Raw genomic sequence first — 24,258 nt, 5'->3', positions numbered from 1 at the left:
CTGTCAAAATAAGACGCTTTAAATAAAACATAGAAGAACCCTTATTCTCCTTTACAATAACTAATTAAAATATGCAATGATTAAGATAGAAAAGTGGCATTAGAATGTGCAAGAGGCACCAAATTTAGGCTTTTAGGGCAAAAATATTCCTGACAGACAATAAATTTCCCAGCAGTATGTTCAGGGTAATAAAGGAGGAGAGATGTTTATGGGTCCTTCATTGAGTCAGCTTCAAGTGGACTGGGAATTTCATGTAAAAAACGTCTTTTATTTATGTAATATGTTGGTTGTTGTGTACACTACAGTTCATTTAAAAATGTTTTTAAAAAAAAATCCCATCTGCGCCCTTGAGAACTGGTAACGTTTAGCTCCAGATAGATTTATATGAATCATTTAAAATGTCCATGTCTTAACTGAAGAGATGTAGTCAACACTAAAAACCACAGGCTCACAACAACATTTTTCCATAATTGTTAAAAAAACAAGAAAGACTGACGGACTAAATTAACACCAAAAACTGAAACAAGTGCTCCCCTTTGCCTTCTCAATTTTTCATCTGCTGGAAATAGATTTTTGGAGATGGATCCCAACCCAGAGCTGATAAATTTTAATTTGATCCCTCCCATGCATCATTATTTGCACAATGCAACTGGCAGTCATAGCTTGTGTGCTCTGAATAGCAAGTCTGCATTCAGATTCTACACAGAATACAAAAATTCCCCTCTCCTATACAACAAAAGGCAATCATTCCATTTGTTTTCCAACACAATGGCCTCTGGATAATAGTTATATGGGAGTGGGGATGGATGGAGGAAAAAGCGACCAAGTTATCTGCCTTTCCCAGTCTCCGTCTCTGCCTCTTCGTTATGAATAATAGATTACAGATTGGAGCGGGACTTTGCCTTGCAGGGAGGTGGGTATGAAGCTGCTTGAGGTCAGCACGGCAGAGCCAGGATCAGTATTTTAGCAGAAACACTTGGAAAAGTATCCTCAAACCCCCCGTAGCAGGACTATTTATAACGGCTGTTTTATCACTCACAGCAACTCAGTGAAGGACGTGGCTGTCCAATACACAATGTCATGCTTTTCAATATGATAAACAGCTTGGGCAAGCTATTTTTTTTCTCTTCCTAAAGATTTGGTAATCCTGGCTGTGGAGTGCTCTGCTGTTGTGCATTTAGCACATTTTATCCCTCCTGTTCCGGCTTAGCTGCCTCTATGCTTGATACGTTGGATGCTCAGCTGGTGGGGAGTGACGGTGGCTCATTACCAGGTTAGACGTATTGGAGGAAATACGAATACAAATAACTGCCACCCTGTAATCTAGCTATAAAGCAAGAAGCGTCTGTGTGTGTGTGTGTGTCTAGTTCATATCTCTCTGACCGTTGTGTATGTGGATTGTGAATGGTATGAAGGTGTGCATCCTCGATTTTGAAGATTTTTTGCATTTTTCTAAATATCATTATTTACATAGGACGTGTTGCGACATTGCACTGTTTCCGATCGGACGCCTTTTAGTGGAGCTCCGCCCATTTTCGTGGAGCTCCGCCCCCTTTTAGATGAACCCCGCCCCCTTTTAGAGGAGCTCCGCCCCATTGTGTGATAGGCCTACACCTGGTCAGTAACACAATTCACTCCGGATTTCCACCCTGACTCATCTCATCTGGAAGTCTATTTAGCCTACCTATCTTTAGGAGTTTTAAAGTGGCTACAAGGTTCAATTTTCCAATAATATTCAAATAGTTTCCAGTGAATATCAATGTTCAATGTGTATGTGCTGGATGGTGTGGTACCTTATGAAAAGTAAGTGTTTTATGGAGTTGCAGACGTTTTTGTAGCGCGATTAGCATGCTAAGTGGAGATTTAGCTTTATTCACTTCTTATGTTGCATTACTATGTAATCCAGGGATGACATTCATGTTGCTTAGCATAATGCCCATAATCATTTGATATGAGATACTTACATGTAATATATTATATCAGTTAATTGGGTTCATGTACTTTTAGTGCAGCATACTGCGTAATGTGCTATCTCACCATTAGCATGCTAAGCTAAGCTAAGATTTAAGCCCTTTCTTCTGCATCAATTTGATCCATTGAAAACAGTAAAAACAAAACTTTATTAACTGACAGCTAAGCATAATACGGATGGAAAGATAGCGTTTCTGTGATATTTAAGGTTACACTAGCAAGAGGCATTAGCATTAGCTACAAAATACAATCTCCCACTATACGAATACATACTTCTTAAGGGCACTGCACTAGTTGGAGAAAATACAAGAATACAAATAACTGCCACCGTGTAATTTAATAAATGTACTCAGGACTGAGAGGCATCTGAAATAGGCGAGGTTGCAAGAAAAAGTCTGTTTGATTCAAAGGCTGGACACATTCCTGTTAGCAGTGGATTAACAGCTCTCAGATCTGCGCCCATGTCTCTAATCAGAGAGGGTGTTCCCTGCTCACATTCGGTCATAAAAATCAATTAAAACTAAACACTGGATTTAATTCCCATTGCGTACGCTGGGAAGAAGAAGAAGAGGAAGAAGAAGAAGAAGGGGAAAGCCCCAGTGTGGATAAGCTGGAAATTCAAAGACTGGGACAAGAATCAAAACACAATTCAGCTGCTCATGCCAACCTCCTTTCATCTGCTAACACCAGGGAGGGAAGGAGGCAGAATGGTGAACAAGGAGAGATATTTGGGGCAAAGTTCACAAGTTCATTTTTATTTCAGAGCATCTACAGTTATCGTTCTGCAGTTTTGAGTCCTGCAGAAGTGGGTGTAAAGACAGCCAATCAGGGGGGCAAAGAAGGTGTGGATCTAAAGTTATTAAATGCTTTGATTACCACGCACTGTTTGTTCTTTACTTTAAAGCAGGAGTCCTCAACCTTTTTGAGTGGCGACCCTCAATCTAACATCATGTTGTCTCACTGAACAGAATCTCACAGTTCAGATCATACAGACTCAGTTGATACGATGAATTTTGGACAAATAATGAAGCAGACAACAACTAAAACATCTCTCTGTCTGTGCATTTATATATTTTTTTATATTTTATTGTTACTTTTAATCTAAGTCCTTTGCTATCAGTTTAAAGGTCCATTCTGACCTCCTGAGTGTGTAACAGTCAGCTTCAAGCCAGAGACTCCTTGGAAAGTAACAACTTGATACTTTGGGATTTGTCAGAAAAGACACAAAATTACCCCCCAAAAATAAAATTGACCACAGAATGACAAAAAAAGGACTCAAATTGACCACAAAATGACAAAAATGACCACAAAAAGATACAAATTGACCAAAAAAGACACAAAATGACTAAAAAGAGACAAATTGACCAAAAAAAGGAAACAAAATGACCAAAAAAGACACAAATTGACCATAAAATGAGCAAAAAAGACACAAAATGACCAAAAAAGACACAAAATGACAAAAAATGACACAAAATGACCATAAAAAGAAAACAAAATTACCAAAAAAGACGTGAATAGCTGCTTTAAAGGATGATAAAGGGTCCCTTGTAAAAAGGAGTAAATGCAACACCTCTTTAATTCGACTCCAAAGGAAAACTCTTGTTAAACAACTGGAGGAGGTTTTAATACATTATATATTTTCATTAAAGATATATAAAACTCCTGAGCTTGCTAAATAAACTTAAGCAGCAGTAGCAAGTATTCACAGTTGTGATGCTTCAGCACATGGCAGATTCCAGACTCCACTCCACTTTATTTGTGTACAGGACCCCGCTGATCAAAGATGATGAATAACAAATCTAAAGGAGGGAAATTAGCATGAAAAAGTCCTTGCATTCCAACTGATGCATAAAATATCTGCACTTACTTTAATGAGCGGCGATAAAAGTTGCCATGCTGTGCGGTGGGCAGCAACTTGATTGATGCTGCACATTAAGAGTATGTTACCGTGCTCAAGCAAACATCACAGCAGCCTCGTAAGCCCGTTGTCCCCGACTACCTGCCTGCAAGGACTCTCTGTCTCAGGGATGGGCAAATGGAGGCCTGGGGGCCACAAACGGCCCGCTCCCTCACTTGAAGTGCACTGCAAAAAAAGCCAACTTGTATTTTTTGGCCTAAAACGGTGATTTAAGTTGGTAAAACTTGGAAATATAAATGATTGACAGTTAGGGCAATAATGTAAGTTAGCACAACAAAGGAAGCCAGTTGTCTGCTCAAAATAGTTGGTGAGTTGTTGTTACTTATATCTTTAAGTTGGGGTTCAAAACAAGGGACAATAGTTCTGATAACTCCTATTTTTTTGCTGTGAAATGCGGGAAAGCGGTGAAATTCATGAGCAAAAGGTAGCGGCTAACTGATGCTAGCGGCTAACTGACGCTAGCGGCTAACTGATGCTAGCGGCTAACTGATGCTAGCGGCGCTGCTTGTTACAGCTACAAGAGTAGCCATTAGCGTATCAATGCTAACTCAAAATTGTGGTCGCAACATTAGCTGACATTTCATAGCAGCGTTACAATCGTGCCAATTCAGCACATTGCAGAAGTTAGCAGAAGTAAGGATTAAAAGTTATCACAATGTAAAATTATAAGTTAGTACAACTTGCAGTTGAGTTGACAAAAATCTGAATTCAGAGTTGAGCAAACTCAAGAACAAAACTTAAAATATTTAGTTTAATTGTCCAACTTAAAATTTTATCGAAGTTTGTTTGTTGTTAGCCTTGAAATTTTGACTTCACCCAACTTTTCTTTTTTTACAGTGTGGCCCTCAGTACAACTACATGCATTTGAGCATGAAATCTTAAAAGTGCAGTATAAAAATGCACAAAATGACATCTAGCAATTAATGTTGGTGTGCTGTTCTTGCACTAAAAAAGAAGAAATCACAGTAAGTGGTCATTTTTTATTTGCTTCAAACCTTTTATATTCATATTCATACTGTTCAATGCATTTGAGCATGACATATGTACTGTCACTGCACTGTAAACATATTTAAAATTGCAGTTTCATCATATCTGGTTAAATGCACGCTCCTATATGTGAGTCCATGAAAAATTGTGGCCCCCTCCAGAATAAAAGTTGCCCGTCCCTGCTCTATCTCTTCTCTTCTTCTGCCATTTTACCTGCCAAAACTCCCTTTTCTTGTTTAGCTCACTTACTTTTTTACCACTCAGATATTCTGTCTGTGCTACATTTCTTGCATATTCCCTTCTCCCGTCTCTCTCGGAGAGATAAAAGCCTTCCTTCTCTTCCCTGCAGCACACCCTGCTGCCAGACAAATAGCTCCACTTGTTTCAAAGTGGCCACAACAGAAGGACAATGATAAGAGAGCTGTCTCCCAACTGTCATTTCCTCTGTCTGCCCCCACATCTCACATCACTGTAATTGACTGCAGTGTATCTGGAGGTGCTATTGTTCCTCAGGATACCCGAGAGAGCCTTGTCAGGAATTGTAGGGTGGCTTGTCATTCACTGACCTCAACATATTTGAGTTCTGGTGGTATTTTGGAAAAATGCTGCAAGGTGTTTGTCACATGTGTCAGTTCCTCGATACAGAGAGATAGTCGTTAATTCAGTCCTCGTACTAAAGTACACGGAGAAAAACTGCGATTTAAGTGTCAGTAAGTCACTCTTTAGCAAGCAATTTATTTTCCAATCCTCTCTGCTCCCGCTGAACCACTTCCTCTTACTTTACCAACCGCCGCAGATGGGGTTTTTGAACCGGGGGGGCTAAGCTGTCAGCAAATGATTTTAAGTCAATGAGTTATTTTTCCACTCCATGCCTTAACCCTTAATAGGGCACTCATTGAAATACTTGCAAATTCCAAATTTCAACCCTAGAGAAAAGATAAACATAAGGACCCGGGGGAGGGGGGTTATATTTTGAAAAAAAAAAGTTTACGAGATTAAAGTGTCAAATCTAGGAGAAAAAATTAGCAGATTTATGAGATTTAAAGTGGTGAATCTGCGAGAAAAAAGTAGCTTTTTTCCCCACTTTTGTCTCGTAAATCTGCAACTTTTTTTGGGCAGATTTGACACTTTAAATCTCTTCAATCTGCACATTTTTTTCTTTTAGATTTGGCACTTTAATCTAGTAAATGTAAATATTTTAATGGATTATTACATAGGATAATATGGGTTCTTCTGTTTCATTTAAGGCATCTTATTTTGAGAGTCTTCTTGTAAATTATGTGGTGGATTCTGCTAACACATCCATGTGCTTTTATTTTGAAGGCGGGTCATGCATCATCCAGGGGCATGCTCCCCCAGAGAACATTTTTGCCCTAAAAGCCTAAATTTGGTGCCTCTCGCATATTCTAATGCCACTATTCCATCTTAATCATTGCATTTTTTTTATTAATTATTATTGTCTTCTTGTAAATTATGTGGTGGACTCTGTTAACACATCCATGTGCTCTTATTTTGAAAGCTACATGTGTTTGCTTTTATTTGAAAGTGGGTCTAACACGTTCTTAAATACCGCCATATGGTGTGTTCAATTTACACTAAAAGTTGGAACTTGGAGCTCGAAACAACATCGAAAATTCTGACATTTGTGTAGACCTTGAACGCACCATTAGCCGCCGCACTCTCCATGTGCTGCAATGTAAATTAGTCTAACTAACGGAGATTAATCCACTGTTTTGCGATGTTTGTCGCCTTATGTAGGGACAGTGGAGGGGACGGATCGGGGTCACTATGAATCTGCACATTGTAGTGTAAATTTACTACCTGTCTGAGTGAGAAAAATGGATTGAAGACCAAGACCAGGGTGTGGCCCCAAGGGTCAGAGAGGCCCCTCTTACAGAAGCAAATCTCCTATATCACATGTAACATGAATTATACCATTTGTGGCACAAAATATACTACAACATATCCCCTGTGTGCATGCTACCAACACTCTGATAACCCCAGACACGGTTTACCAGTAAAAAACAAAAAAATCACAGCCTGCTCCTTTCTGCTTCCATATAAAGTAGCACACCTTTGTCCTTATCCTGGCTTCACCTGCATATTCAGCAGAGGAAGATCCAGCGACGGGGCAAAGGATAGAGCTGTCCAGCCATCCCTCCTTATTGTGTGCATGAGAAATCTGTCCTGATCTCTCTTTTTTGCTAATGAGTGCCAGTGCCCCGGCCCTGCTCTCTGCAGGACCTTATTAACACTTTCTTATTGGTTATTCCACAGAGTGCTTAGCCAGCAGGTCAGCCGTGCCACCTCCCCTGATCCTGACCATCAATTTGTATGAGCACGTACGGTTTGGAGCGCGCTGTCAATCAAAAACAGCCACCGAGCAAAAAAAAAGTGAGCTGCCTGCCTGACTGGATTTGCAGCCAGTAAAGCTGATTTGGGGCTCAGATTGCTCCCTGCAGTGGGACCTGGTTTTAAAGTGTTTAAAGGGAAGGAAAACAATCTTTGGTCGGAGAGCAACCAGCGATGTTAACAAAGATTCAACTCTCGAGTCTGCTTATCACCGCAGGCAAACACCGAAATCTCCTGGGAGGAGACTTTTTCAATAAGACTAATATTTGTTTGGGAGGTTTTTGAGGGACTTCTATGATGTGTCGAAGGGATCAGAGGCTACTTTTCAGCAGTGTCACACTGTTTTTCATGGCAAAAAAGATAATTTTTCTGTTGTTTTTCTAACAGACAAAGCAAATCCAATTTTCTTCCATCCAATTAAATGGGATCCTCCAGTTTCATTCGCAAATGTTGCATTATGAGAGAAACAAGGGTGCATTTTAAATGGTGGCTCATTGGTTAGAATCTTAAAAACTTTTCAATAAAGTTCAGCCCAGTTTAAATAGATGGCTCAATGTTTTATTCAATTGTCTATGCAGAAAACTTAAGAATGAGACAAGGGTTGAGCTGCTGTAAAAATATTCAAATTAGTGTAGTGTAGCAATTCCAGTCCACTTTGTGGCGGTACTGAGAGTTATACTCTGCAGCTGTACCCACCCACGTATAGTCTGTGTGTGGGTGGCACACAGGCGGCAACCTCCTGGTCTGAGCAGGGAGGCAAACCAGGAAGTGCCTTAAGCTGCAATCTACCAAAAAATTCCAACAGGGGGCGCTAAATTTGGCTGCAAAAGCATTTTTGTCCATTCATTTCAATGCAAAATGAGAAAACTTCTCACTTGATTTATTCCCTCAGAAATGTTTTTTAGGACAACACTATGGTCTCAATCACTAGTAAAAAATCTTCTTCAAGACAATCTGATGTTAATAGTGTAAATAATGGCCCCATTTAGAAGAAAATAGAAGATAAAGAATCGTATGATTTGGGGCGGGGCTACCTTTGATTGACAGGTCACTAACAAGGGGAGCCGTCATCAGGAGAGAAGCAGAACAATGCGTATCCATGGCAACGTGTACAACTAAACAGCCGTGAACTTGTTTGCCGTGTTTTCTTCTCATAAGTTTGACGCTTTCACAGTTAGTTTTCACTCCACGAAAGTTTATTTGAACATTTTATTCATTTAAAAATTACTTGTTCAGTCAAAGAGTCAGAGCTTTGTTCAATTTTTAGGTGTAAGTAACGTACACAGTTGTTCTTTGAAACTTGGAGAGACCATATTTGGACTGGGGAGTTGCAAGAACAGGTGTATCAAAAAAAGAAAGATGTCGACGGACATGAAGCAAGATGGCAACAGCCGTATTACTGAACTCGATGCTTCAAACCTCGTAATTCTCTACCTTTAATTTCTCTCTCTCTCTCTCTCTCTCTCTCTCTCTCTCTCTCTCTATATATATATATATATATATATATATATATATATATATATATATATATACATACATTCACTTTTATTTTTACCTTAACAAACTTTTAAGCACCTTTAAAAGAAAAAGTTGAAGGGAATAATTTAAAAATGTTATGATCCTGTGTTTGGATTTATTTCAATTTTAAATGGGTTGTTTGAATGTGAAATTAGCACACGGCTAAAATCTACATGTTCTAAACATCTGTATCGTAGGAGTAGAGAGACCTGCACATTTGCATTTGCATTTGTTTTTTTTACAGTTTTCGTTATTGTCATTATAATTTGTTGATGTTATACATGTGTTTTTTCTATTATCAGTTTATTACTTTCTAATAACTATGACATTTTAGGCACTTTACACTACATGTTATCTTTGTCATTTTATTTAATTCTAACGGTGCAAATAAAATAAACCTAAATAAACCTAAACCAGGAAATAATGCAGCTAAACACTGACACACTCCCTCACACAGACCTGGCCAAATGCACAAACAACCATAGAGTCAGTAGCAGCTGATAAACTGAACCGAATCGTTTCACAGTTTGTTTTTTTTGCTGGAAAATGCAAAGAGTTTTGCATCACAGAGTTCATTTTCCGTCTCTGGTTTGATGATGTGTTGGAGCTGTTCGTGGTCACCGTATGAATCAGTTCCTGTCTGCGCTTGTTTTTCCTTGTGTACCTTAAACAACACCAAAGGATTTCACGGGCGGATGTTTTCATCTTCTGCCTCATCAGCCTGCAGCGTTGATTACACGGACTGGAAATGATGATACTGCCTGTGGGCTTGTTGTTCCACGGCATCTGATTCATTTGGAGGAACAGGAGATGACTGTTTCACAATCAGAGGAAAGTACTGAGACGGAGAGAGAGAGAGAGGGGCTTTTTATACCCTGTCATCAAGTTCTTCACAAAAGGTAAACAAAAAAGACAAATTAGAGGCAAGCAGCTGTTAGTATGCAACAGCAGAACCAAACGATTGCTGTTTGCTTTTGTTAGATCCTTTTTTTTCGACAAGTCCTTTTCCTCCGATAGTCCCCACGGCCTCTCTTTTGTAAAAAGCGTTCTGTAAATTTACCTCTAAAGTTCTGGCTGTAAACTCCATGAGGCCAGTTTCAGTTTGATGATGATATACCAAGTAAAACTGGAGACAAGCTCAAATAGATTTAGTATAAAATGATAGAACTGGATGGAACCCTCTTATATGTTAGATTTGACACCTTTGTTCACATTTGGACCATTTACATTTTTTTATTGAGCATGATAGTGTTTTGAAAGTTAAAAAAAGATTAAAAATCACATTTTATGTTGGACTAAAGGGCTAAAAAAAGACACAAAATGACCAAAATGACTAAAAAAAGACACAAAATGACCCAAAAAAGACACAAATTTAGCCGAAAAAGACACAAAATGACCAAAAAAGACACAATATGACTAAAAAAAAGACACAAAACGACTAAAAAAAGAAACAAAATGACAAAAAAAGACACAAAATGACTAACAAAAGACGCAAAATGACCAAAAAAAGACACAAAATGACAAAAAAATACACAAAATGACCAAAAAAGACACAAAAAGACATGAAAATGATTCAAAAATGGACAAAATACATGCACAAAAGGTAAACAAAAAAGACAAATTAGAGGCAAACAGCTGTTAGTTTGCAACAGCAGAACCAAATGATTGCTGTTTGCTTTCTGTTAGATCTTTTTTCTCCACCAGTCCTTTCCCTTGATAGTCCCCACGGCCTCTTAGTGCGGCTCTGTTGTACAGTGCAACTCGCTACATGAGGAGCACACCAATTAGTGGCTCTTGCACTCGTTAATGTGCTGAAATTGCAGAGTAAATAAAAGTTCTGTGATAACATCCCCCACTAATTCTGCAGCTAAATCACCATATCCACCATTCCAGACACATCATATTCATAAAAACAATAATTGCTTGCCATGAAAACCAATTTGACTTCCTCCACAGCGCAGAATTAAAAGTTGGGCTTAGCAAGGTAATGAAGTATGGCACACACGCTAAGTCAAGGATGGAGGCTTTGTCTGAAGTAATCACTTCTCCGGATGCTGTGGCTTGGCTGCCTTTCATATCAACTAGACTGACATATGGAAAAAATAATTAAAATGGGCGCATTCGAGCAATATCAGCTGGCAAGCTGCATCTTTAATACAGTATCAAATTTGCATGCTGGCTGTCAATCCAGGCTCCGGTGCGAGGCAGAAGGTGTTAGAGTTGTAATCCAGCTACATCAGTTAGCAGCGAAGCTCAAACCAAGCCGCTTTCTCTTCTTAAGCACACATAAATATGTGTGAGAGAGATTTACAGTGCTACAGAGTTTTACTGGGTGACAGTGAGTGAATAGAAAAGTGAACCACAGTTCCTCTGTGACAAGAACAATTCATGTGAGCCAGCGATCAGGCTGCAGACTGTGCAGGCTGCAAGAGATGATGTGGTGTACACACAATGACAAAAAAAGGACAAGATTACTAAAAAAGACAGAAAATTACAAAAAAAAAGACACAAAATGACCAGAAAAGATACAAAATTACCAAAAAAGACACAAAATAACTGAAAAAACACTAAATAACTTTAAAAAGACACAAAATGACGAAAAAATACACAGAATTACCCAAAAAGACACAAAATTATTTTTAAAAAAGACACAAAATGACCAAAAAAATACAAAAGGTGACAGAAAAAAAATTACTTAAAAAAGAAACAAAATGACCAAAAAAAAGACGCAGAATTACCAAAAAAGACACAAAATTATTAAAAAAGATACACAATTACTAAAAAAAGACACACAACTATCAAAAAAGGACGCAAAATGACCCAAAAAAGACACACAATTACCCAAGAAAGACACAAAATTACCCCAAAAAGACAAAAACATTTTTTAAAAAGACACAAAATTACCAAAAAAGACACATAATTACCAAAGAAGACTAAATTATTAAAAAAAGAAACAAAATTAACCAAAAAAAGACACAAAATTACCCAAGAAAGACACAAAATTACCCAAAAAAGACAAAAACATTTTTTAAAAAGACACAAAATTACCAAAAAAGACACATAATTACCAAAAAAGACTAAATTATTAAAAAAAGAAACAAAATTACCCAAAAAAGACACAAAATTACCCAAAAAAGACTAAAAATTACTCAAAAGACACAAAATCACCAAAAAAGACGCAAAATTATTTAAAAAAGACACAAAAAGACCAAAAAAAGTAAATAAAGGGACCTTCCACACACAACACGGTAAAGTGCCATTCATATAAAACTCACATTAAACTTTCATATCAAGGTGGGGGCCACAAAATATCGTCACGAGGGCCGCATTGGCCCGCGGGCCGCGAGTTTGAGACCCATGGGTTATGGGTAGGTAAGTGTAATGTAATATGACACTTATTTCTACATGTATTGATGTCATTTTTATGTTCAAAACTCTAAAAACCAAGCCGCTTTCTCTTCTTAAGCACACAGAAACATGTGTGAGAGAGATTTACAGCTACAGAGTTTTGCTGGGTGACAGTGAGTGAATAGAAAAGTGAACCACAGTTCCTCTGTGACAAGAACAATTAATGTGAGCCAGCGATCGGGCTGCAGACTGTGCAGGCTGCAAGAGATGATGTGGTGTAGCGTTGCATCACCACCGCCTGCAAACAAGGCGAAGCAAAGCTCCCTCTGATCTATCTACTGAGATTATGTTAGCAGAGAAGTTTTATACAATCACTGGCCACTCTCAGGCTTCAAACTCAGTTGTGCAGTTTTTACACCCAAGGCAGTGCAACAGTGCAGTCCCATCTGACAGCACACACACACACACACACACACACACACAGCAGATCAGTGAGCATCCTCATTAGTTTGGCTCAGTTTGACAGAAAGCTCAACCTTGCTGCCTCCTAATTCTGGACAAGAGGACAACAGAATACACAGGAGCAAAGGGACGAGTGAGGCAGGGCATCGATGTGGACAGATGGCGGAGGGGACGGAGCGAGGGAGGCAGCTGTGCATGCTAAATAAAGTTTAGCACGGCTAAAAGATTAGCACTCCTGGAGGAGACCAGGCAGGAGGGAGGCTGGAGTGTCCGAAAGCTCCAAATAATCTAGAAAACAAAGCAGCGTGGAGCCCTACTGTAAATTTACCTCTAAAGTTCTGGCTGTAAACTCCATGAGGCCAGTTTCAGTTTGATGATGATATACCAAGTAAAACTGGAGACAAGCTCAAATAGATTTAGTATCAAATGATAGAACTGGATGGAACCCTCTTATATGTTAGATTGAGCATGATAGTGTTTTGAAAGTAAAAAAAAGATTAAAAATCACATTTTATGTTGGACTAAAGGGCTAAAAAAAGACACAAAATGACAAAAAAGACACAAATTGACTAAAAGAAAAGACACAAAATGACAAAAAAAAGATAAAATGACAAAAAAAAGACACAAAATGACCAAAAAAAGACAAAATGACCAAAAAAAGACACAAAGTGACCATAAAAGACACAAAATGAGAAGACAGAATGACCAAAAAAAACAACAGAAGACACAAAATGACAAAAAATGACACTAAATGACTAAAAATAGACCAAAATAGACAAAATGAGAAGACACTAAATTACTAAAATAGACACTAAATTACTAAAAAAAGACACAAAATGACTAAAAAAAGACACAAAATGACCAAAAAAAAGACACAAAATGACCAAAAAACAAAATGAAGAGACAGAATGACCAAAAAAAAACCCACAGAAGACACAAAATGACAAAAAAAGACACAAAAAACACACAAAAAGACACGGATAGACATGAAAATGATTCAGAAATCAAAATGGACAAAATAGCCCAAGCCTCCATAGAGTTAAGAAAGACAAAGATATAATAAATAATGAACTTTAAAACAGCAGATCAAAGGCAGGACTGAGCAGCAGGAACATGTGGAGCTGAAGCCTCCCACTCTCTGACACCAGCTTCATGAAGGAGTGATGGAGGAGAAGCTGGTCTCTGCTGCTGGTTTGTCTCAGACCATTCACATCACCTCCCCCTCTATTTCACTCTCTCTCAGTCTCACACACACACACACAATCGTATGAAGAAACACATTTAAAAATGTTCATTTTTCAAATGTGCTTTTTATCTATCTATAAAGCAAAAAGCTGTGTGTGTGTCTAGTTCATATTTCGTATGTGGCTTGACTAAAAAAAGACACAAAATGACCAAAAAAAAAGTGACAAAAAAGATACAAAATGAAAAAAAAATACACAAAATGACAGAAAAAAAACTAAATTACTTTAAAAATAAACAAAATGACCAAAAAATACACAGAATTACCAAAAAGACACAAAATTATTTTAAAAAAGACACAAAATGATCCAAAAAGAAACAAAATGACAGAAAAAAAACTAAATTACTTAAAAAATAAACAAAATGACCAAAAAAAGACTTTAAAGCAGTTTTTCTAAGTTTTACCCCTTGCGTAGTTACTGCAGTTAGACTTTTTAGGGCAGTGTAGCTTACAATAATTATTTTTGCTCCATTACAGTGACAGATATGTTGCATTTCCTTTTGCCACTTAAGAAAAAACATAATTTTGTCACTTTTCCAGCTCAAACACTCACAATCTGTTAGAATGAGTCTGGACACATGAAACATTGGTTCTGTTTACTGTGTAGAAGGCAACAACAAGTTCACGACCCTCCTCTAAAGGTTGCTGAGAGGCATTTTAGCAAATCTAGGACAGTGCTAACTAAAGTAGAAGTAGCCGGGGCAGGCTGAGGGGGAGGTCAGCCCACCAGACAGAAGAGCTCTCAGACTGCAGCAGGACCGGCTGCTTTAGTTACAGGCTGCTTCTAGTTACAGGCTGCTTCTAGTTACAGGCTGCTTCTAGTTACAGGCTGGTTTAGTTACAGGCTGCTTCTAGTTACAGGCTGCTTCTAGTTACAGGCTGGTTTAGTTACAGGCTGCTTCTAGTTACAGGCTGCTTCTAGTTACAGGCTGCTTCTAGTTACAGGCTGCTTCTAGTTACCGGCTGGTTTTTAGTTTTTAGTTCCCAGCCAGCGCTGGTGGCGGATCTCCTCCAGAGTTCAGCTGGTTGTTTAGAACAGAGACACACAGATGTGAAGCTTCCAGCTGCTCTTCTCTGACCTCACCTGTCCTCCCCACGGGCTGCACGCCAACACACACACACACACACACACACACACACAGTCTGACATGTAATTAACAGCCAAACATACTTTCGGCTTGTATAATTAACTCAATGGAGTCTTGGACTGTTTTGTCCTTTTTTTGAATCCTTTTCATGTCTTTTTTATGGGTTTTTGTGTCTTTTTTGTGTCTTTTTTGGTCATTTTGTGTCTGTTGTTGTGTCTTTTTTTAGTTATTTTGTATCTTTTTTGTCATGATGTGTCATTTTGTGTCTTTTTTTGTCATTTTGTGTCTTTTTTCTAGTCATTTTGTGTCTTTTTTGTGTCTTTTTTTGTCATTTTGTGTCTTTTTTCTAGTCATTTTGTGTCTTTTTTCTAGTCATTTTGTGTGTGTGTGTGTGTATGTGTGTGTGTTTCAGTTATAGATCTAGTAGTTAAGTATTAATATATGATCATAAATATTATGGATCATTATTAGGCAGAGAAAGTGGTACTACTAAAATGTAAATAAAATAAATAAATAAAAATAATAATAAAAAATTATATATATATATATATATATATATATATATATATATACACAATAAAACATAAATAAATTATTATTATTATTATTATTATTATTATTATATATAATGATATATATTAACATAACATACATATATATATAAAAATTAGCAGGAAAGACAATAATAATAATAATAATAATAATAATAAAAATAATAATAATAATGCTCATATCAATATTAGAAACAACAATGAGTAGCAATATGGAGGAGGGGTATTTCTGTATATTCATTCATTTGTCCATCCATCCATTCATTCATTATTATTATGACTATTTTCCATCATTATTATCAGATATAGTATGCGTCGGAGCCCTTCCTACCATCTACATCAGCTCCTAAATCTTGTTCTCAGTGCGGTAAAAAAATCACATAAACTATAAAACACCTGGACAGAGACTACATCTGTTTCCAGATTCAGGAGGGAAACAGAATGTTTCCACTGTCCGACCACTGAATTTCTATTTGCATTCTCTCTTTTTTTCTGCTGCCAGAACAAACCAAGCTGTGCAAACCTCTTGGTAATAATAATGAAGCTCGGTGTGATTTAAATTCAGCCCGACTGTTTACTTGCTGTTAACCTTAATGTGACTCCATGTCATCAGTGAGAGAACCAACAGCAGCCCACTGATGTTACAACACACCACACCTCAAATTATTATCTGACTGGCTGGAAGTCATTACACTGCAAAACTGCAAAAAAGGTGTTTAGTCTAAAAACCAGATAAAAACAGTAAATCTGAGGGAAATGATCCCGCTGCATGGACAGATAATTTACCTTGACAAGATTTCTTAAATTAAGATTTTTAAATCTAGAAATAAGCATGTTGAACACTTAAAATAAGAAATTAACTCTTAAAACAAGATCTACAATTAAAGCCCGGAAAGTGGATACGTTGTTTTGTAGTATTTGTAGTTTTTTCCACCTATTTTCGGTCTCTTGGCCAATGAAATGCATCAGAACACATGTGTGAGTGTCGCAATGCAATATGGGACTTTTCCAGAACTTTGAAATCATCACCAAAAAAAGACACAAAATGACCAAAAAAAGACACAAAATGACTAAAAAAAGACACAAAATGACTTAAAAAAAGACAAAATACCAAAAAAGACACAAAGTGAGAAGACAGAATGACCAAAAAAAACACAGTGGACACAAAATGACCAAAAAAAGATGCAAAAAGAAACAAATGACCAAAAAAGACACAACATGAGTTACAAAGACACGAAAAGGCTAACTGATGCTAGCGGCTAACTGATGCTAGCGGCTAACTGATGCTAGCGGCTAACTGATGCTAGCGGCGCTGCTTGTTACAGCTACAAGAGTAGCCATTAGCGTATCAATGCTAGCTCAAAATTGTGGTCGCAACATTAGCTGACATTTCATAGCGGCGTTACAATCGTGCCAATTCAGCACATTGTAGAAGTTAGCAGAAGTAAGGATTAAAAGTTATTACAATGTAAAATTATTAATTCAGAGTTGAGCAAACTCAAAAACAAAACTAAAAATATTTAGATTAATTGTCCAACTTAGAATTTTATTGAAGTTTGTTGCCTTGAAATTTTGAGTTCACCCAACTTTTCTTTTTTTGCAGACACAAAATGACCAAAAAAAGACACAAAAAGACACAAAATGAGAAGACAGAATGACCAAAAAAACCCCACAGAGGACACAAAATATCAAAAAAAGATACAAAACGACCAAAAAAAGACACAAAATAACTAAAAAAAGACAAAATGGCCAAAAAAAGACACAAAATGACCAAAACAACCATAAAAGACAAAATGAGAAGACAGAATGACAAAAAAATGCAAAATGACGAAAAAAAGACACAAAAAAGACACAAATGACTAAAAAAGACACAAAATTACCAAAAAACACACAAAAAGACACAAAATGACTAAAAAAAGACACAAAATGACTAAAAAAGGACAAAATGACTAAAAAAAGACACAAAATGAGAAGACAGAATGACAAAAAAAATGCAAAATGACAAAAAAAAGACAAAAAAAATGCAAAATGATGAAAAAAAGACACAAAATTACCAAAAAAAGACACAAAAAAGACACAAAAAGACACAAAATGACTAAAAAAAAGACACAAAATGACTAAAAAAGACACAAAACCACTAAAAAAAGACACAAAATGAGAAGACAGAATGACCAAAAAACAACAACAAAAGACACAAAATGCCAAAAAAGATACACAAAATAACTAAAAAAGACACAGAAAGACTTCAAAAATGGACAAAATAGCCCTATAAGACTCCACAGAGTTAAGAGTTAACTTCTTATTTCAAGTGTTCAACATGCTTATTACTAGATTTAATCTTAATCTTAATTCAGATTTAGAGTTTTTATCTTGTTTTTAGACCCCTTTTTTTTTTGCAGTGTGGAAACAAAAAAGTGGCTGTGTGTTGTGAAAAAGCCTGAATATACTGTAGATAAGATAGGAGCAATTTATATCGTTCAATCAGTCAAGGAGAGAAGTGGTGTATTATGTATCTGGAGCCATTCTGCCTTTGTGGAAGTGAAGAGTGCTTGTAAAGAGACGATGAGAGAGAGAGCGGGGGAGGCTTGGTTAAACTCTTCCTTTCCTTTCACCAGCCTCAAGTGATTGTACACTTGTGAAATGCTAAAGATAATAATACCAAGCAGCAACAATACCCAAACCCAACTTCAGACCAATGTTCCATTGATTTTAGGATTGAATCCACCACAGTAATACCTGCCTCTGGGCTCCAGCCACTCACACTGACATGTTGGAAACAAGACAACTCTTAAAGGAAAGTGAAGCTCTTGCACATGCTTCACATACTTTTTTTTTTTTTTTTTTTGCAAGAAATCTTAGCGTCAGCAGACCTTTCCAAGATCTCAATCTGTCACGTTTCATTTGTTTTTGCAGCAGAGGAATCAAAGGCTACCGGCTGCAGGAAAACACAGATTTCACTGCACAGATGCTGAACACCAAACTAAACCTCACACACTGGAAAAGAAAAGGTGTTTAGTCTAAAAACCAGATAAAAACAGTAAATCTGAGGGAAATGATCTCGCTGCATGGACAGATAGAGATTAAGATTTCTTAAATTAAGATTATTAAATCTAGAAATAAGCATGTTGAACGCTTAAAATAACAAGTTAACTCTTAACTCTGTGGAGTCTTAAAGGGCTATTTTGTTCATTTTTGAATCCTTTTCATGTCTTTTCGTTTCTTTGTAAGTCATTTTGTGTCTTTCTGTGTCTTTTTTTATTATTTTGTGTCTTTTTTTAGTCATTTTGTACCTTTTTTCTTTCATTTTGTGTCTGTTTTTTCAGTCATTCTGTCTTCTCATTTTGTGTCTTTTATGGTCTTTTTGTGTCTTTTTTGGTCATTTTGTGTCTGTAGTTGTGTCTTTTTTAGTCATTTTGTGTCTTTTTTGGGAATTTTGCGTCCTCTGTGGGGTTTTTTTTGGTCATTTTGTACCTTTTTTCTGCCATTTTGTGTCTTTTTTCGGTCATCCTGTCTTCTCATTTTGTCTTTTATGGTCTTTTTGGTCATTTTGTGTCTTTTTTTTTTGGTCACTTGTGTCTTTTTGTGTCTTTTTTGGTCATTTTGTGCCTGTTGTGTCTTTTTTAGTCATTTTGTGTCTTTTTTTTGTCATTTTGTGTCTTTTTTTTGTCATTTTGTGTCTTTTTTTGGTCTTTTTGTGTCTTTTTTTAGTCCTTTTGTGTCTTTTGTTGGTGGTGATTACAACGTTCTGGAAAAGTCCCATGTTGCATTGCAACACTCCCACATGTATTCTCCAAAAATAGGTGGAAAAAACTACAAATACTACAAAACAACGTATCTGCTTTCCCGGCCTTAATGGTAAATCTTGTTTTAAGAGTTAATTTCTTATTTTAAGTGTTCAACATGCTTATTTCTAGATTTAATCATCTTAATTTAAGAAATCTTGTCAAGGTAAATTATCTGTCCATGCAGAAAGATCATTTCCATCAGATTTAGTGTCTTTATCTGGTTTTTAGACACCTTTTTTTTGCAGCGAACACCAACCCATACCTCATGCTGTTGTTGTGACAAGTAGCCGGAGATGGCGAGGTAATGCTGTTATGATCTTTGCACAGAGGGCAAAATATATTTAAGAGAATCATAAAACCTTATCTTTTTTTCTCCGCTCTGAGCCCTGCTAGAGATGTGGAGGTTTTTTAGCATATCAGCAGAGTTGTTTTTTGTTTGCTGGCTGCATATTAATACCATTGTGAAATGGACCACCTCTGGGGAGGAAAACATTCGAAGCAAAAAGCAATGAGAAACAGCTAATTTCATGTAAATAAATATGATGCTTCCCCCATTAGAGAGTGGAGAGAAGCTTCCAGGCCCTGCAGTTCTTTGTGCACTTAGAAACACAACAGAGACACGATGCTTTGTTAAAGAGATGAGTTTCTGCTGCTGGAGAAGCCATCAATGCCTGTCAAGCTGCATCTTAATCTTCATTAGCAGCCACTAAAACTTGTCGTTTTTTAGTCATTTTGTGTCTTTTTGTCTTTTTTTTGTCATTTTCTGTATTATTTAGTCATTTTGTGTCTTCTTGTGTTTTTTTTTCTCATTTTTTTAGTCTTTTTTTTAAGTCATTTTGAGTCTTTTTTGGTCATTTTGTGTCTTTTTTTGGTCATTTTGTGTATTTTTTTAGTCAAATTGTGTCTTTATGTGTCTTTTTTCTCATTTTGTGTCTTTTTTTAGTCATTTTGTGTCTTTTTTTCTATTTGTGTCATTTTTTCTCATTTTCTGTCTTCTTTTAGTCATAGTGTCTTTTTTGTGTATTTTTTGGTCATTTTGTGTCTTTTTTTAGTCATTTTGTTTCTTTTTTGGTCTTTTTGTGTCTTTTTTTAGTCATTTTGTGGTCATTTTGTGTCTTTTTGTGTCTTTTTTAGTAATTTTGTGTCTTTCTTTCTCATTTTGTGTCTTTTTTAGTCATTTTGTGTCTTTTTTTGGTCTTTTTGTGTATTTTTTTGGTCATTTTGTGTCTTTTTGAGTCTTTTTTAGTCATTTTGTGTCTTTTTGTGTCTTTCTTTCTCATTTTGTGTCTTTTTTAGTAATTTTGTGTCTTTTTTTTGTCATTTTGTGTCTTTTTTTGGTCATTTTGTGTCTTTTTGTGTCTTTTTTAGTCATTTTGTGTCTTTTTGTGTCTTTCTTTCTCATTTTGTGTCTTTTTTAGTCATTTTGTGTCTTTTTTTGTCATTTTGTGTCTTTTTTTTGTCATTTTGTGTCTCTTTTTAGTCATTTTGTGTCTTTTTTTGTGTCAAGAGTTGAGTTTCTGCTGGTGCAGAAGCCATAAATGCCTGTCAAGCTGCATCTTAATCTGAGCTGGTATTTAAACAGGGCATCAGGTGCTGTAATTAGGATGAGGAAGAGGAAATCAGAGGAAGAGAGGGAGTGTGGAAATACATGAGCAGCAATGGAACCAAATTACACATAAATAATGTAGATTTCTACTAAAGCAGTCAGCCACTATGAAACATTACAAGCATTCTCAATCTGCAGCGAACACATTCAATTAAACATTCGAAAGCAGCATCAGGGAAAGGAGCTGCCACACACACACACACACACACACACACACACACACACACACACAAAACTGAACCCGTAAAACAAAGTCTGAAATCGCAAAAATGTCCTAATTTTGTTGGTTAAAAATGTGTTCCGGTCGTCACTATGTAGGAAGTACAAGAACACACACACACACACACACACACACTCTTGTCATTCTATCTTTGTGAGTACCCTCATTGGAACAGTGAATTCCCTTGCAAAGTTATAATAGTTTTGGATTTTTCATTAGTTTCAGTTTTAATTTCGTTGTCAATTTTTGTTTTCAAATTCAGTTTGTTTTAATTAGCTTTTAGAGTGAGTTTACTAGTTTTAGTTTAGTTTTTATTAGTTTTAGTTTTTTTTGTAATGGGGTATTTGTTGGGTGGGAGATTAAAAGAGGTCACAGTAAATTTTGCCTTTATTTCCTTTGTCTTATCCATCTTCATTATGGATGAAAAAGGTTGACAGAGACGAAAACGAAGGACATTTTCACTATAATTTTTGTTCGTTTTAGTTCATTTTGTAACCACACGATACAGTTTCAGTTAATTATAATTATCATGTAACCTTTAGCCCTTAAAACAAAGTCTGAAATGTAAAAAAAAAACCTTTAAAGAAGTGAGGACTGGCCGAAATGTCCTCACTTTGCAAAAACTCTGTCGGTTAAAAACGTGTAGCGGTCCTCACTATGTAGGAAGTACAAAAACACACACACACACACACACACACGCACACACACACATCCTTGTTAACTTAACCCTAAAACAAAGTCTGAAATCTCAACAAAAAAAAAAAGTCCTCACTTTGCAAAAATGTCCTCACTCTGTTGGTTAAAAACGTGTTCTGGTACTCACTATGTAGGAAGCACAAGAACACACACACACACACACACACACACAGTCTGATTTGTGGAGCCAAAATGGATGGAATAAATCACAAGAGCTCGGCCAACATGGCTGCATACCAATCAGTGTATTACCCATGGGACAACTCTGCCCCGACTAATGGCTGCATGTGTGTGTGTTGTGTGTGTGTGTGTGTGTGTGTGTGTGTGAGTTGGGAGTCACCTTCTCCATCCCAGCATTGCCCATCAGCAGAGTGTGAGTGTGTGTTTGCCTGTTTACTTTAATTGCAGAAAGCCTCTGCAGGAGTTCATGTGAACTGTTCTGGAGGGAAATTGAATGTGGGAACATTTCACCTCTGGTCTGCGTCTCGTTGTTGATCACTGGGAACGCTAGCGGAGCTTTAAGTGGCTCGCGTTAGCATTCAGCAAGAATAGAGAGCGCCGTGTTCGGAGATAAGAAGAGTTCATTCAATCTGCTGTGAGAGGAAAAAGGGTAGAAAGGAGAGGAAGAAGAGCCGCTCTACCTTTGGGATGGCCTCGGCCCAGCGTCACGAAGCCCGAGGAGATGAAGTTGTGGAGGTCGGCGCCTCCGCTACTCCGGACGCTCTCCTTCCCGTAGTGACCTGTTCACACACACACACACACACACACACACACACAGATAAGAATCAGTCAGGAGGAAATATGCACATAGTGTCGGTATTCTGATCACTTCATTAGCAGCCACTAAACCATTTGTGTCTTTTTTAGTCTTTTTGTATCTTTTTTTCTCATTTTGTGTCTTTTTTTAGTCTTTTTGTGTCGTTTTTTAGTCATGTTGTGTCTTTTTGTATCTTTTTTGGTCATTTTGTGTCTTTTTTTGGTTATTTTGTGTCTTTTTTTCGTCATTTTGTGTCTTTTTTTCTTCATTTTTAGTCTTTTTGTGTCTTTTTTTCTCATTTTGTGTCTTTTTGTATCTTTTTTGGTCATTTTGTGTCTTTTTTTAGTTATTTTGTGTCTTTTTTTCGTCATTTTGTGTCTTTTTTTCTTCATTTTTAGTCTTTTTGTGTCTTTTTTTCTCATTTTGTGTCTTTTTTAGTCTTTTTGTATCTTTTTTGATCATTTTGTGTCTTTTTTTAGTCATTTTGTGTCTTTTTTTTATAGTCATTTTTGTGTTTTTTTTTCTCATTTTGTGTCTTTTCTCATTTTGTGGTCAATTTGTGTCTTTTTTGGTCATTTTGTTAAATTTTTTTGGTCATTTTGTGTCTTCTTTTAGTCATTTTGGGTCTTTTTTAGTCATTCTGTGTCCTTTTTCTCATTTTGTGTTTTATTTTAGTCATTTTGTGTCTTTTTTTTGTGTCTTTTTGTGTCTTTTTTTGGTCATTTTGTGTGTTTTCTGGTCATTTTGTGTCTTTTTTTTTATCATTTTGGGGTCAATTTGTGTCTTGTTTGGTCATTTTGTTTCCTTTTTTTAGTCATTTTGTGTCTTTTTTATAGTCATTTTTGTGTCTTTTTTCTCATTTTGTGTCTTTTTTTAGTCATTTTGTGTCTTTTTTTGGTAATTTTGTGTCTTTTTTTGTAATTTTCTGTCTTTTTTAGTTATTTTGTGTCTTTTTTTTGTCATTTTGTTTCCTTTTTTTTGTCATTTGTGTCTTTTTTTAGTCATTGTGTCTTTTTTTGGTCATTTTGTGTCTTTTTTTGATGATGACTTCAAAGTTCTGGAAAAGTCCCATGTTGCATTGTGACACTCCCACATGTATTCTGATGCATTTCATTGGCCAGGAGACCGAAAATAGGTGGAAAAAACACAATAGATAATGCCAAATAATAAGACATATGATTATAAAATTATAACATTAACATTTCTATTCCGACCGTGTAAAATATTTAATCCTAAAAACTGCCTAAATGACGCCTTAGGCTCTTCAAACCCTCAAAATAACAAGAAATGAATGACATGAATACATCAAGATTCTAGTCTTGGAGCCTGAGCCAGAAAGAATAAACTCCAAGTGAAGATGTGGCAGCATGACCACCAGCCACGACTCTTCATTCAGATGTCCTCTGACAGCTCAGAGACAATTAGCTGCTCATGTTTTGATTCCCTTCACAACACGAGTTAAACAGCACTGCAGCATGTTAAACTCAAGGCTGAAGCTAGTTTTTATGTGTCGGGGCAGTCATGCGTGAAGATGGTACTAGGGATCATGCCTTCAAAATAAAAGCAAACACATGAAGCTTTCAAAATAAGAGCACATGGATGTGTTCGCAGAATCCTTAAATATATATATATATTTTTTACTTTACTTTAAAAGTATTGGAGTAAGAAAAAAAGTAGAGGGTCCAGCATTTGTGTGGTACCTAATGGTGCGTTCAAGGTCTACACGAATGTCAGAATTTTTGACGTTGTTACGAGC

The 24,258-nt window shown here is 36.6% G+C and overlaps 1 protein-coding gene across 1 annotated transcript in view; it reads right to left on the bottom strand.

The window, feature by feature from the left end:
- LOC131959038 (protein shisa-6-like) overlaps positions 1 to 24,258 on the bottom strand; it is a 123,506-nt gene that overhangs the window by 75,070 nt on the left and 24,178 nt on the right. The window contains exon 4 of the mRNA XM_059324130.1: positions 22,387 to 22,485. Coding sequence (XP_059180113.1) covers positions 22,387 to 22,485 — 99 coding nt within the window. The remainder of the gene's footprint in view (positions 1 to 22,386; positions 22,486 to 24,258) is intronic.

Source organism: Centropristis striata, chromosome 21, assembly GCF_030273125.1.
Source record: "Centropristis striata isolate RG_2023a ecotype Rhode Island chromosome 21, C.striata_1.0, whole genome shotgun sequence".
Taxonomy (NCBI): Eukaryota; Metazoa; Chordata; class Actinopteri; order Perciformes; family Serranidae; genus Centropristis; species Centropristis striata.
This window is presented reverse-complemented; position numbering and strand designations above follow the sequence as displayed.